Raw genomic sequence first — 16,763 nt, forward strand, 5'->3', positions numbered from 1 at the left:
TGATTGAGACAAGGATCTTGATATGAGGAGAGTATTCTAGATTATCCAGATGGGCCTGATTTAATCACAAAGATTCTTATAAAAGAGCTACAGAAGGAGTAAGGGACAGAGAAAGTGATGTGATGACAGACACAGAAATTTGAGTGATGTTCTTTGAAGATGGAGGAAGAGTCCACAGGCCAAGGAATATAGGTGGTCACTAGATGCTGAAAAAGTCATGGAAACGGAGTCTCCCCTTCTTGCTGAAACTCGACCTCTGTTCACCGGTGCCAAGTAGAAATGTAGAGACAGAGTTTTGGGTGAAGTAGAAAAGAGCAGTTTTATTGCTTTGCCAGGCAAAGGGGGCCACAGTGGGCTAATGCCCTCAAAACTCTGTACCCCACCCTGGAGGGGGTAGTGAGGAGTCTTACAGTGTTCAAGGAGCAGGGCGTGGTCAGCTCGTGGACATTCCTCTGATTGGCTGGTGGTGAGGTAATCGGGAGTCGGCATCATCAACCTTCTGGTTCCAATCAGTCTGGGGTCTACATGCTTGTGGGCAGCAGACAGTTAACTTCTTCCACCTGGTGGGTGTTTAGGTAACTGCAAAATAGCTCAAAGGACATGGCTCAGAATATTATCTATAGTCCGTGAGGAAGAACTAAAGGTCCTTGACTTTGTTTAATGGCTAAAATATTATTTTGTCTTGCTTGACTGTTTTCCTTTCTTTCTGCGTTATCTCAGTTCCCTGATTAAATTTATTCTTTGACTAAAGATTTTCTACAGACAAAAGGCAGGTGGAGGACACGGGTTGGGGTCTATTCTGGGAAGGCCTCATAGGGTCCTTTTCGGTTACACTCTCAGAGCCCTCCTAAACCTTGGCTTGATCCCTGTAGGACAGATTTCAGATATTTGACCTCCAGAAATATAAAGGAGTAAATATTTTAAACTACTAAGGTTATAGTAATTTACTACAGCAGCAACAGGAGATAAATACACAGAGATTTCAAGAAAATTTATTTTTAACACACAAATAAATATGCTAACTGAAAATGATTAGAGAAGCTCTCTGAGTCATAGTCACTCAAAGTTCAGGTTTATTAATTAGTGTTCACCAATGATGAAGAAAAATTGTTTTCTCAGAGTGCAGAGAGAGAAAGAGAGAAAGACAGATCCATATATACTTAAGCATATTTAAGTAGACTAAAATATATGAAGTCTTTTTCCTATCTCCTTTCCTCGCTCTTCGTAATCTTTTCTGACCTAAACCTGTGATTGGGCAGGAAAGGGAGTAAGAATTGAAGGCAGACGGATGACCACTATAGAAGTGTTGTAGGTAAGAATAGGTGTGACAGTATTTTGTTGGTTCTTCCCATTATATTTTGAATAGGTTTACTATTAGCAAATCTGGGTCAGTTTCTAATTATTCTTGCATCTGTTATGAGAACCAATAAAGGAATTTACTTCACTGATTCTTTGTCAATAACCAAATTTCCTCAGCCAGGTAGTAACCTGAATCCTAACTCGTTTTATCTTTCTAGCTGCCCTTCACAAAGTTAGTATGTCTTTTTGCAAGCAGTTTGTCTCAACTCACAAAAATTCCTCTGACAATATGCTGATGACTGGAACTCTTAAAATCAGGTGCAAATTTTAATTACATAACTGTACCCAAAAGGCGTGATATCACCTAGTTAAATTTTCATGCAAAGAAAATTAAAATTGCTCATTCCATTTGAACTGTGAATCAGGAAATATAAAATAAATTTGTTTTAAAAAATTAGGTGCCTCCCTTCTTCTTACTCCACAGCATTCTAATAGGCCAATCATGTACTTTTAATACACATTTTCTGTCTCTTCAGTAATGATGTTAAGAGCTCACTGGTGTCACCCAGGATGAATGAGCTAAACTTTAAATGACTCTAGTTGACCCAGAGGAGCACATTGTCCTTGAATTTCCTCATTAAAGCTCCTGATATAAAATGTAGATAAAAGAAACACCCGAAGGAAATGTAAAGTTATCTAGAATCACCCACAAAGAGAAGGTTGCCGTGTTGAATTTTGGGATTTTTAATATGGTTCAACTTGGTCTCCTTCATTATGGCCAAGAGTTAAAAACATATCTTAAAAAAAAAAAAAAAATCTTAAACTCATGTCCAGCAGTAAAGTGAGCTATTTCAACTCATGCCAAATTATCATAGTTTAACATTTTATTCATTTTGTATTTCAGTATTATTAATCTAGCACATCTATAATTATTTTCTACTTAATGATTAATCAAATACATAGATTGATTTTTAAATATTTCTCATGTAATAAAATTTTCTAATCATTTAAAAAATTATTTATAAACAAAATCATTTAACCAGATTTCTAAGGGTAGAAGTTTTGCTTTTGAAAGATTGCCTCAATATGTCTGAAACAAAATAAATAAAAACATTTAGTAGATTATGTTTTGAGTCAAAGTCTGAGGAAATCCTATGTTACTACCATAGCATTAATTAGAAGGAATACCCAACCGTTGCAGAGGTGTATATAGACAAAATCAGTATTCATATAAGAAATCATTTAAAAACTGACTTATAAAGTAAATTTTAAAAATTAAGAGTTAATTTGGGAAAACAAGTTTAACATCTAAGTTTCTGGATGCAAAAATTGAAATCAATAAGGTAAAGACTGAGTATTCATATATATTACTGGTCTTTTAGGGAAATATATTCAGTTAGATATACACTTTTACAGATTGAAAAGATATTTGACACAAATACTACATTTACATATTTATGTAAATAGCAAAGTGCAGCCACAGATGAGTTGAAATAATAAAAAAAATGCTAAAAAACTTGATTTTGTATTAAAGCAGATGAATGATTAAATATTAACTAAGTTTTCAACTACTTAAGCAAGTAAAAAATGATATTTGAGTCACTCTCAGCTTGTTAAGTATGTACTCTCCCTGGGATGGCAATCTTATCAGAAATGTTTGACTTTGCAATGAAAAACAGTGTCAGTTAGAAAACTGAAAATGCTGTGGAAACAAAGGATATGTTTTTAAAGGAGTTGACAGATTGTTCTTTCTCTGGAAGAGGTGAAATTTAACTACAGCTAAAGTAAAAGCATAGAGTAAATATGTTACCTTGAAAAAGAAAACTGAAGCTATTTAATAAATTAATTGTTTTATTTAATGTATACCACTACTGCAAGAAGTTTACACTGGAAAGTTTAATAAGGATGTTGGATTTCTACAATCATTTATTAGGTCACAAATAAGACAAATGAATGTTACCTAGTCTAAGGGAAAAAAAAAATAAATGAAGATATCCACTGAAAAAGGGGAAAGAGGTGTTTTTTATTTGTTTGTTTTTTTAAGATGTTGGGGGTAGGAGTTTATTAATTAATTAATTAATTTTTCCTGTATTGGGTCTTCGTTTCTGTGCAAGGGTTTTCTCTAGTTGTGGCAAGCTGGGGCCACTCTTCATCGCAGTGCGCAGGCCTCTCACTGTCTCGGCCTCTCTTGTTGCGGAGCACAGGCTCCAGATGCGCAGGCTCAGTAGTTGTGGCTCACGGGCCTAGTTGCTCCACGGCAGGTGGGATCCTCCCAGACCAGGGCTCGAACTCGTGTCCCCTGCATTAGCAGGCAGATTCTCAACCACTGCGCCACCAGAAAAGCCCAAGAGTTTTAAGATCATTGTAAATGGTAAAGGTAATTATTTCTCCTCTCTCTAAGACTATCAAATAGATTTCTGAAATTGAATGATATTTGGCATTCAAAGACATAAAATGTATGAGACACAACCACTGTGTTTAGTATCCTGGCAAAGACATTTTTAGACTGGCAGCTGGAAGTTGATTTAGATTGAAGACAGTCAGACCTATTTGATACTTTTTTGAGACTGATTGATTCACTGTTTGGATATTAGAGAATGATTCTATTCTCTGAAGACTTTCCATGCCTTTTCTAATTTTCTTCATTTAATTTAAAGCAATGGTAGGGGTTTAATAATTGACACTGTACTTAAGAGATTTAGAAACAAAAGTCTTTCAGAAGGATAAATGTATTAGAGTACAGGGTAGCCTTGGGCAATCGGGCAATATTACCCTTTTTCCATACTCATTTATAATACTGATATGGAATAATTTTTTTTTGCGGTACATGGGCCTCTCACTGTTGTGGCCTCTCCCGTTGCGGAGCACAGGCTCCGGACACGCAGGCTCAGCGGCCATGGCTCAAGGGCCTAGCCGCTCCGTGGCGGCATGTGAGATCTTCCTAGACCGGGGCACGAACCCGTGATCCCTGCATCGGCAGGCAGATTCTCAACTGCTGCACCACCAGGGAAGCCCTGATATGGAATAATTTTAATAAAATTTATACATTTAAGAAGGGGAAGGAAATGTCTCCTACTAAGTAAACATCTGTAAAGTGAAATTTTATTATATATTTGCACATGTTTATATTAAATTTATATTTATATACTTAATAAATATATATTTATGTAATTTATTTATATAATATGTACTCATATACTATTTATAAGTTAAATTTTTCTTCACTCCCAAACAGTAAAATATGTGTAAGCATACTTTTTCATGGCTTTATTGACTTATGATTGACATATAACATTGTGCAGTTTAACAGGTACAGCATAATGACCTGATACACGTATATACAGGGATACCTCAGAGCTATTATGGATTTGTTTCCAGACCACTGCCATAAAGCTGAATATTGCAATAAAGCAAGTCACACAAATTTTTGGTTTCTCAGTACATATAAAAGTTATGTTGATGCTATAGTGAAGTCAGTTAATTGTGCAATAGTGTTATTTCTAAAAAAACAATGTATATACCTTAATTATAAAATACTTTGTTGCTAAAAAAAATGGTAACCATCATCTGGCCCTTCAGTGAGATGTAATCTTTTTGCAATAGTAACATCAAAGATCACTAATCTGAGTTCACAATAACGAATATAATAATGATGAAAAAGTTAAAAATATTGTGAGAATTACCAAAATATGACACAAAGATATGAAGTATGTGAAGTATGTGAATGCTGTTGGAAAAATGGCACTAATAAACTTGATCAATGCAGGGTTGCCACAAACCCTCAATTTGTGAAAAACATATATCTGTAAAAACATAGTAAAGTGAAATAAAACAAGGAATACCTGCATTGTGAAATAATTTTCATGATAAGGTTAGTTAATACATCCATCAACTCACATATTCACAATTCCTGTGTGGTAAGAACTTTGAAGATCAACTCACTTAGCAACCTGCAATGCACAATAGAATATTGGTAACTATAGCCACCATAAAGTGCATTACATCATTACATCTCCAGAACATAGTCATCTTATAACTTGAAGTTTGTGCATCTTGACCACCTTCACCCATTTTCCTCTCCTCTCCCCACCAGGCAATCACCATTCACCTCTATATCTCTGAGTACCCTGTTGATTTTTTTTCATTTATATTCCACATATAAGTGAGCTCATACAGTATTTATCATTCCCTGTCTGATTTATTTGACTTAGAAAAATGTCTTCAAATTTCACCCACGTTGGTACATATAGCAGAATTTCCTTCTTTTTAACGGTTGAATAATATATATGTATTGTTATATTAATATATATTAGAAACTATATTATATAATTTATTATTAATATAAAATTATAAAAATAACATTAATTAATATAATAATTATATAATTAATCAATTAATATATTATTATTAATAGTATACATAAATTATCAATATTACAGTATATATTGTATATCATATATCATATATTATATATACTTATTTACACTATATTATATTTTAATATATTACATTATAAAATAATATATTATAACAATAAGTATCACGGCATATATGATAATATATATAATTATGTATAATTATATATAATTATTTACATATTATATATGATACCTGATATATAATATATAATTATATGATACATGATATTTAATATGTAATTATATAATACATCATATATATTACATATATTGTATTGCTTATATAATATTGTATTATATCATTAATAATAATTTATATAATATTTATAATATTTATCATATAATATATTTTATATGATAATACAATAATATAACATAGTATGATAATATATATTATTAAATATATGTATATGTGTATAATAAATTAATATATTTTTATGTGTATAATACATTACACATTATATAATATATATTGTATAATATAATATATATTATAATATTAATATAAAATGATGTGATATATAATAACATCTATGATATGTATATGTGATGTATATGGTATATATGATATATGTTATAAATAATATAATATGATATATATTAATATAATTATATTATGTATATAGTAATATATTATGTAGAATTTTATATTATTTATAATTACATTATATATATATTATATATTGATATATTATATTATATATTATACTATAATTATATATTATTATGCATTATAGTTGTATATTATAATATAAAATAATATCAGGTATATAATTACATAAGATATGTATTATATCACATATAAAATATAATATCTTATATAAATAATAGTATTAATATGAATTATTAATTTTATATAATTGTTTATATATATTTTCTATTATATAATATATACTATATCAATGATATATATATCACTTATATAAATATAATTATATATAGTATATATTATATATAGATTAATTATATAATAGTTATGTATAATTTTATATAGATAATTAAAATATATATAATTATGTATAATTTCATAATTAAAGTAATTACATATAACATATACTATATTTTATTATATAATATATTATACACATAATAATTACATGTTTTTATCATATAATAAATGATATGCAATCATATTATACATATAATATTATGAGGTTATATATATTATAATATAGATATTAAATGATCATGTATAATGTTATATATGCTATATGATATTATATAAAAAATCATATAATGTTCATTGTATATTATTTATTATTTATGTATAATATATACTATTTATATTATATATATTCTTTTTATGGTTGAATAATATATATGTGTATATATTAGTCCACATCATCTTTGTCCGTTCATCCATCAATGGACACTTCGGTTGCTTCCATGTTTCCACAGTTGTGAATAATGCTGCAATGGACATGGGTGTGTACATATCTCTTTGAGATAGTTATTTTGTTTCCTTTGTATATATACACAGAAATGAGTTGCATGATGGCATGGCAGTTCTATTTTAAATTTTTTTAGGAAATTTTATTTTGTTTTCCATAGTTGCTGTACAAATTTACATTCCCACCAACAGTGTACAAAGGCTCCCTTTTTTTCACATCCTCACAGATGTGTAATCCTATTGTGGATTTGCATTTTCCTGGTGATTAGTGATGCTGAGAACATTTTCATGTACTTAATAGCTATATGAATATCTTCTTTGTAAAAATGCCTATTCAGGTAACATTTCCTTTTTTTCCCCTTTTTTCCTGTCATATATAATATTATTATTATTATTATTTAACATCTTTATTGAAGTATAATTGCTTTACAATGGTGTGTTAGTTTCTGCCTTATAACAAAGTGAATCAGTTATACATATGTTCCCATATCTCTCCCCTCTTTAAGTAATATTTCTATTTTTAAAATTTGATTTGCTTTTTAGGTATTGTGTTGTGTGAGTTTTTTATATATTTTAGATATTAGCCTCTTATCAAATATGTGGTTTACAAACATTTTCTCCCATTCCAAAGGTTGTCTTTTCTTTTTGTTTAATGTTTCCTTTGCTGTGCAGAACCTTTTTCATTTGATGTAGTCTCACTTGTTTATTTTAGCTTTTTTTACTGTTCACTTGGGATCATATATATGAAATTGTAGCCAAGACCAATATCAAGCAGATTTTTACCTATATTTTCTTCTAGGAGTTTTTGTTTGCTTGTTTTAATCCATATTTAAATATTTAACTTATTTCAAGTGAAGTATTATGAATGGTAAATATTGGGATACAATTTCATTATTTTGCTTATGAATATCCAGTTTTCCCAGCCTGATTTATTGAAGAGACTATTATTTCCCCCCTGAATATTCTTGGATCCTTTTTCAATTCTTAGTTGACCATATATGCATGGGTTTATTTCTGGGCTCTCAATTTTTTTCCATTGGTCTATCTGTTTGTTTTTATACCATTACCATACTGTTTTGAGTACTATACTTTGGTAGTATAGTTTGAAATTAGGAACTGTTATGCTTCCAGATTCATTCTTCTCTCTTAGGATTGTTTTGTCTGTTTGGGGTCTTTTGTTGTTCCACACAAATTTTAGGACTATTTTTCTATTTCTGGAAAAAAAGAAAGAAAGAAAGAAAGAAAGCCCTTGAAATCTTCATAGAGATTGCATTGACTCCATAGATGGCTTTGGGTAGTACTGGCATTTTAATAATGTTAATTCTCCAAACCATGAACACAGAATATATTTCCACTTACTTGTGTCTTTTAAATTTCTCTCATCAATATCTCATAGTTTGCAGCATACAGGTATTGATCTCCTTGGTTAAAATTATTCCTAAGTATTTAATTACTTTTGATGCTATTGAAAATGGGATATTCTTTATTAGTTATGATAATTTATTGTTAGTGTATAGAAACACAACAGATTTTTGTGTGTTGATTTTGTGTCCTGCAACTTTATTAAATTTGGTTATTATTTCTAATGGTATTTTGGTGGAGTCTTTAGGATTTTCCTTATATAACATGTCATATGCAAACAGATACAGTTTTACTTCTTCCTTTCCAATTTGGATGAATCTAATTTCTTTTTCTTTTGTAATTGCTCTGGCTAGAACTTCCAGTAGTATGTTGAATAAGAGTATTGGAAGTGGGCACCCTTGTCTTCCTTCTGATCTTAGAGAAAATCTTTCAACTTTTCACCATTGTGTTTGATGTAAGCTGTGCGCTCATCATATATGGCCTTTCTTATGTTGAGGTACATTTCTTCTGTACACAATTTTTTGGGAGTTTTTACCACAAATGAATGTTGAATTTTGACAAATTCATTTTTTATGTATCTATTGAGATGGTCATGTGATTTTTATTTCTCATTCTGCTAACGTGGTACATTACATTTATTGATTGGCATACATTAAACTATCCTTATATCCCAGGGATGAATCCCACTGCATCATGGTGTATGCTCTTCTAATGTGTTCTTGAATTTGGTTTGCTAATACTGTGTTGATAATTTTTGCATCTGTTTAGCATCTTTATTTGGTTTTGGTATCAGAGTAATGCTGGCCTCATAAAATGTTGTTGACAGTGTTCCCTTCTCTTCTATTTTTTGTGAGAGTTTGATAAGTATTGGTATTAATTCTTCTTTTTGTTTGGTAGAATGTGAAACCATCTAGTTTGGGAAATTTCTTTTCTGGGAAGTTTTTGATTGCTAACTCAATCTCCTTACTCTTTATTTTTCTGTTCAGCTTTTCTACTTATTCGTAATTAATTCTTGGTCAATTTTACCTTTCTAGGAATTTATCCACTTCTTCTGGGCTCTTCAATTTGTTCAGTTATTAATGATCTCCTATGATCTTTTCAACTTGCATTCACTTTATTCGCAGTCTTAGTGCCACCTTTTTCATTCATAATTTAATTTATTTGAGTCCTCTTTTTTTTTATTGGTTGGTCTACCTAAAATTTGTGAATTTTGTTTATCTTTTCAAAGAATGAAATCTTAGTTTTGTTAGTCTTTTATATTGTTTCTTGATTCTCTATTTTATTTATATCTGCTGCAATCTTTATTATTTCTTTTCTTCTGTTACTTTTGTTCTTATTTCACTCTATATTTCCTTGAGGCATAAAGTTAGGCTGTTTATTTAAGATCTTTCTTTTTCTTGACTTGTGTGTTTATTCCTATACACTTCTCACTTAGACCTGCTTAGACCTGCTTTTGCTGCATCCCGTAAGTTTTGGTATCTTGTGTTTCTATTTTCATTTATTTCAGGAATTTAAAATTTTACCTTTTGATTTCTTCTTATGATCCATTGGCTGTTCACGAGTGTGTTGTTTAGCTTCCATATATTTGTGGAAAACAGCTTTTATCCTGTTATTGATTCTAGTTTCATACTTTGATGGTCAAAAGATACTTTATATAATTTCATTCTTTTTTAATTTGGTGAAATTTGTTTTGCAGCCTAACATATGATCTATCATAGAAAATGTTTCATGTGCACTTTGAAGAGTGTTCCTGTTATCATATGGAATATTCTGTATATGTCTGGTGGATCCATTTGAAGTATAGTGTTTTTCAAATCTACAGCTTCCTTATTGATTTTTCTGTCTGGATCTATCCATTGTTGACAGTGGGGTGTTAAAGTCTCCAAGCATTATTGTATTGCTATTTATTTCTCCTTTTAGTTCTTTTTATATTTGCTTTATATATTTACTCCAGTGTTGGGTGTATAAATATTTATGAATTGTATACCTTCTTGATGTATTGACTCAGTATTTTACAATAACTCTCTTTGTCTCTTTTGACCAATTTTTGCTTAAAGTCTATTTTGTTTGATATAAGTGTGGCTACCCCTGCTTTCTTTTGGTTACTGTTTGCTTGAAATATTTTTCCCCATCTCTTCACTCTCACTGTGTGTATGTCCTAAAAGCTAAATTGAGCCTTTTGTAGGCAGCATATCATTGGATGTTTTTGAACTTTTTTCTGTGTGAATTCATCATTGTTTTTTCAAAATCATTAAATTTCTTTAAACTAGGTACAATATGATATTTTACAAATAAATAAAATGTCAGTGATTTTTTAGTACTAATTCAACAAGAATGAGTGAGAAAAAAATGGTACTGCAAGGAGAGGTTGTGACAAAAACAATAAAATTTCAGATTCATAACATTTTACACTTCAGATTTCTAGTGATTATATATCTTTAGTGTTAACTGATTAAGACTTGTACCAATAACATTTCTATTGGAGAATAAAGAGGAGACAAAAAATAAAGTAAAATGATTTTAAACCAAATATATATGTTTATATCCTGGCGTTGTGAGAACTGAAGTGTATGATCTTTTTAAAAATCTCATAATTGTTGTCTTTTTATCTGAAGTTTAGAACAAAATATAAAGGGCTTTTCTTTATCAAGGCTGTTGAAAGTTCACATGAAATGAATTAGACAATGCTTTTGAACTCATTTGAACAATGGTAACATATATATGGCAAAATGGTCTCTGTCTTTCTCTCTCACACACATGCGCACAAACACAGAGAGAGAGAGACAGAGAGAGAGAGTGACAGCACTGAGACAAAGGGAGAGAGATGTGGTATCCTTATTATTAGTATCTTCATTATGTAAAGAAAAAAAATTCTATATTTTTAACACAATTTCTAAACCCTGGCATAAATGCTTACATAGAACCATCAGGGAATACAGATGTAGTAAGATAGGTATGAGCCATGATTTGGGGATACAATTTCTTTGAAAGAGAGAAGTTTAAAATGCTTGTACAGCACAGGAAGCAGAATATCTAAAAGAAATCATTATCTTGCCTAAGAAATATAGCTGTTAAAATAACTCAACATCTAGAGCTTTTTTAAAATCCTCTTCATACTATCAATCAAAATTTTTTCCCTTTATAAAAAACAAAAGCCTTAAGAAAGCATCATCAAATGCTTTCAGCACATGATATGTTAAATCAGTTAGTTAGGGTTATAAAAGTACTATGAATATGTATTTTTTGTCAATCAAGTAAAAGTCACAAAACTTTGGTATTGCAAAATATGCTCTTACTGATGTAACATATACTGACACGTGATATAAGAAATAGATTGCTTTCCTTTTTATGGACAATTTTCTTGATTCTCTTGCTTCTTTTTACTGTCATTGCAAAACTACTTCATCATTGTCTTAATTTCACTGCTTGCTTACCAAAATTATGCTTTTACAAGCTTATGAAAGTTCAAAGTTAATTCAAGTTTAGTTTTCTAATATGTGGTAGTTAATTAATTCACTGTCAACAATAAGATATGTGTTCACCTTCAAATGAATGTTTGTATATCCCCACCACTGACACCCCACTCAATTCCAAAAGAAATACTACAAATGCTGAATTGTTTGCTCTTTTTAAATTTTATATATAAACTGGGCAGTTACCTACAAGATAGACTAACACTGCTTTTCCATGTATATTTTATGAGTAATTTATAAACACCTATAGTTTACTGTAATAAATGTAATATTAATTTTCTTACAGATATGTGAGCTATATACTTTATAAGAATATCACCAACTTAATACAATTATAGATATTTCATATTTGAAACAAACCTCAGCAAATGAGTTTAGTCTCACCTCTAGATAGAGAAAACCTTTGATAAGTGTGTTAGATAGGTTATGCTGTGGTAATCCCCTACAAACATGCATATTCATACACACACACACACTTCAGAGGCTTAGAACAACAGAATACCATTTTTCTCTCTCTCATGACATGTCAGCTGCAGCTCTGTTCTTCATTTCAGGAATAATACTTTGAGTATATAATCAATTTAGGGCAGCCAGGCATCCCAGTTTGCCTAGGACTGACTGCCTTCACTGGACATAGGGATTTCAATGCTAAAAAAATTAAGTCCCAGACAAACAAGTGAATTGTTCACCTTAAATACACTCTGCCAATGCAAGTGAACCCCTTTTATTTCAGGGGGATTATATTTCTATTTCATGGATGAAGGTTGAAACTTATGCATGTTGAAGAAGTAGATCTGGAATGTCTGGAAATAGATCTTCTAGACAAGCACAGATTTTCTAACAAATATTTGTTACTTAATCCACGTATTGAATGGGAAATATATAATAGTATTAAAAATAAGGTAAAGTATTAATTCCAACTATTTGTATTAATTTTGTAAAGTATTAATTTGGGAAGGAATAAAACATCAAATAGCTAAATGATTATTTTCTTGTAAAACTTTGAATCCCCTTTGGTCCAAATAAAATTGATAGAGAAAAATTAGTATTACCATGGCATCTGGGGTCACTGTGGAACTTCAGGTAACTTAATGACAGAGAGGACTATTAATTCTATTGGAAATTAGTGTCAATATTAAAAAGAGGTCACTTTAGAGTAACTGAATTCACAAAGATGCCGATCTTGTTATACAAATGATTCTGAATTGTTAAATTGTCTGTCTATTTAAGTTTATAAGAATTTATAAAATAGTGTTTTAATGGGCAATAGGTATTACGTGAGTCATCATGTCCATGTGAATTCAGAATAACTTATTTCCTCCATTAATGGCATTTTCAAAATTCATACTCAAAAAGAAAAGAATCAATTTATTGAAAACCATCTTATTTGTACAAAGTAGCACTATGCAGAAAAATATTTATGAATTCATGGTCAAATTGTTAAATAATTTTCCACAAAAATATCATATTATTAAAGTGTTATCACTTGTTTAACATCCTCCTCCATATGACAACTATTCCTTAGGAGTGTCATCTGGAAATATGGTTTTTCCAATAAACTAAAATGAATCCACCAAAATGCAAATCCACCTCTTCTAATAAACAAGAAGACCTACACTATATTTTCATGTTTTATATTTTTACTTGGCTGCTAGAACACTCAGAGCTATTCAGAGTTGAGGTTTTAGTTCACTTGCCTAAAAGCCTCCACTCTTCAATCTCACTATTTTACTTTATTTCTGTTCTGTTCACCTGTTTTCATTTATTTTCTTGTTGTCGCTGTGGAGTGTGTGTGTTGGTATGAATTCTCACATGAACACACAAGTCATTGACTGAGGTCACCTTTAGAATAGACCTATATCATGATACCTCCTAACCTTTACATATGGTCTAAGGAAATAAATTGCTAACACTCAGGTTGCTGCCAGACACAATTTTCTGTGTTGCAATAATCTATATATATAGTAATAAAGGCTCCAATTTCCCATCCCAAATAAGTTCTTGTAAACCCAAACTTTGTTTAGAGACAGGAAACTTTCACAGTGTCCTTGTTCAGGATAGAAGGGTCTAAAGATGGATAAATTGTTCTGACTTTCCTTGAAAACTATCATGGGGAGCTTTGGGTTTTTTTATTCAGCTATATCCTGAGTTCAAGTAACATTCAAACTAGCAGGATGAGCACCATAACAGCACTGTAAGCAAGGATCCATGTTATTCCTATGATTTTGCCTGGCATCTGTCATCATTAGCTGTCCCCTATTTTTTACTTGTCCACCTCCCCTAGAGTTATTACAGAGGATGTAAAATCTTATTTCTAAATGGACCCATCATTCTTGACTTTTCCAGACAGAAATGAGGATTATACACATATATTTGGTGCAGCTGACTCTGATATTCTTAGTTTAAAACACGCACACACACACATACACAAATAAAACAAAAAAATCTAAGAGACGGCTTTGTTTAAGCTGAGTTTTATGTTCTTTGTTTTGTTTTGTTTTAAGTAAAGAGATGACTCTACTGGGTCTTAATACAAACCATATACTACTATGCTGTTTATTTTGTACAGTCATGAATTCAAATTTATTAGGCCTTCATATTTCTTATCACAATGAAGATCACAAATCCACTGACAGTGAAGATTGGCTAATACCATTTGGAGAGTTTAAATTCTGTGTCTTAGTATAAAAATTATGGGTTAAAACTTTCAGTGATCTCAAGTCTTAGAAATTTATTACAAAATGGTGTTCTCTTGGTAGCCACTCAGTATAATGAAATGATAATTTTTTTCAGATTGTTTCTAGTATTTAGTGTTGATTTCAGTTAGATATATGGTCTTGTACTAATTTATATAAAAATTCATACTTTAAGATTCATACTTTGTGTAGCCATTAGGAATTCTATTGTGAATACAGGTAGAAGACCATCGTGACCTGAAACAATTAGAACAAAGCTTGCTTAGTACAGTAATTGCATTAAAGGAAATGTTAGATGCTAGTGAGTCCTTGTGCCTCATGACTCAGCTGTGCTTCCTTCTGCCAAATTCGGGGGGGGATTTGCTCATTGGAAACTAGGAGAATTATAAATGGCTTAAGATATGCCCTAAACAGAATATATGGCCCTTGTCTGTCTCCAGGACTTAAATTTATCTTATTGACTTATGTCATCCTAAGACCTCAGTAAAGTAGCATGTATTAAAACTTAATGATAGCTTGAATGTGACTTAAAATTGTGTAAATTTAATTAATTTAATTGTGGGTATAACCAGATATGAATTCTGTCTTTGAAGATACTAGAGATTACTGCAGATAAATCATATTATTAGAAAATATGCCCTGATTATATTAAAATATTTTCAAATAATATACCTTTAAAAAAACTGACAAACTTAAACAGTACCTTGGCATTTCATTGTGTTAATCCAAGTGATCCACTGATGTTTTAGATGATGCATCTCATAATTTGTACCATGATTATTTTTCATTTGTAAAAAATTATAACCCAGCAGACGGAACATAAGGAAACATTGTAGGTTAAGGAGTGAGTCAAAGCCAAAAGAATATCACATAGGCAGTATGAACATGAACATAAGGCAAGATGCTACAGAAAGAGAAGAGAAAGGAATAGAAGGAATAAGAAGAGTGGTATATTATGTGTCTTCTATAGACTTTTTTTAAATTGGTGGTTTTAGAAATTAGCTGTGTGTTTGTATAAGCAAAAGTTTATATATCAAACATATTTCAGTTTTTAATCAATTTTATTATTTCCTTTTTTAGTATATATGCACTCCAGGGTGCACAAGAAATTCATGTCGATTTGTGAAGAATGTTTGCTTAATTCATCTGAACGCCTGCTACTGTGGAGCCATCAGCCATGGTATTTTTCAAGCTGAAGTTGCAAGCCCTCCTCAATTAAAATACGTGTGGCAATTGAAATTTACAGGTAATTCAATTAAAGTGTTTTTTTTTTTTTAATTTGCTTAAGTCAGTTCAAAATTTACTAGGTAAGTATTCATTTTCCAATCACACAAAATGCTTTATATCTCAAAACACAAAATAAAGTAAAAATGAATTTAATACTCTTATTCTCTGGTGTGTTCCTTTAAAAGACATACATATGCTTATCATCTACTTCATCCCAGGAATTCTGCTTGGTGCAAGATATATAACTGAAAAAATCTAGAATTACCCTCTGCTCTCACAGATCTAACTATTTTTTGGAGGGATTTATTGGGAAAATACTCACAATGATAAATATATAATTGTAAATTGAAGTAAAATGCTCCTACAGAAAGAAACATCTTCCTATGCAAACTTATAACCAAAGAACCTGTTTAAAAAAAAAAAGAAAAGAAAAGAAAATATGGGCAATTGGGAGAGTAGGTTGGGAGGTCAGATAAAGTTTCTATGATAAAATGTAACAGAGATAGGGACTTCCCTGGTGGCACAGTGGTTAAGAATCTGCCTGCCAATGCAGGGGACACGGGTTCAAGCCCTGGTCCAGGAAGATCCCACATACTGTGGAGCAACTAAGCCTGTGCGCCACAACAACTGAAGCCTGCATGCCCTAGAGCCTGTGCTCCACAACAAGAGAAGGCACCGCTACGAGAAACCCGCACACCGCAACAAAGAGTAGCCTCCGCTCGCCGCAACTGGTGAAAGCCCGCGCGCAACAATGAAGACCTGACGCAGACAAAAATAAATAAATAAATAATTAAAAAAAAAAAGTAACAGAGATAAATACAGCGAGGCCATGGTAGAGAAGTTGGAGAAGACAGCATTCTATATTGAGGGAATTTTATTTTATAAATAACAATGTTTC

General features: G+C 31.0%; 1 protein-coding gene across 1 annotated transcript in view; it reads left to right on the top strand.

Moving 5' to 3' along the window:
- Nucleotides 1–16,763, top strand: part of EYS (eyes shut homolog) — a 1,667,443-nt gene that overhangs the window by 120,715 nt on the left and 1,529,965 nt on the right. Inside the window, exon 6 of the mRNA XM_060030409.1 lies at nucleotides 15,719–15,884. Coding sequence (XP_059886392.1) covers nucleotides 15,719–15,884 — 166 coding nt within the window. The remainder of the gene's footprint in view (nucleotides 1–15,718; nucleotides 15,885–16,763) is intronic.

This window comes from Delphinus delphis, chromosome 14 (assembly GCF_949987515.2).
Source record: "Delphinus delphis chromosome 14, mDelDel1.2, whole genome shotgun sequence".
Lineage (NCBI taxonomy): Eukaryota > Metazoa > Chordata > Mammalia > Artiodactyla > Delphinidae > Delphinus > Delphinus delphis.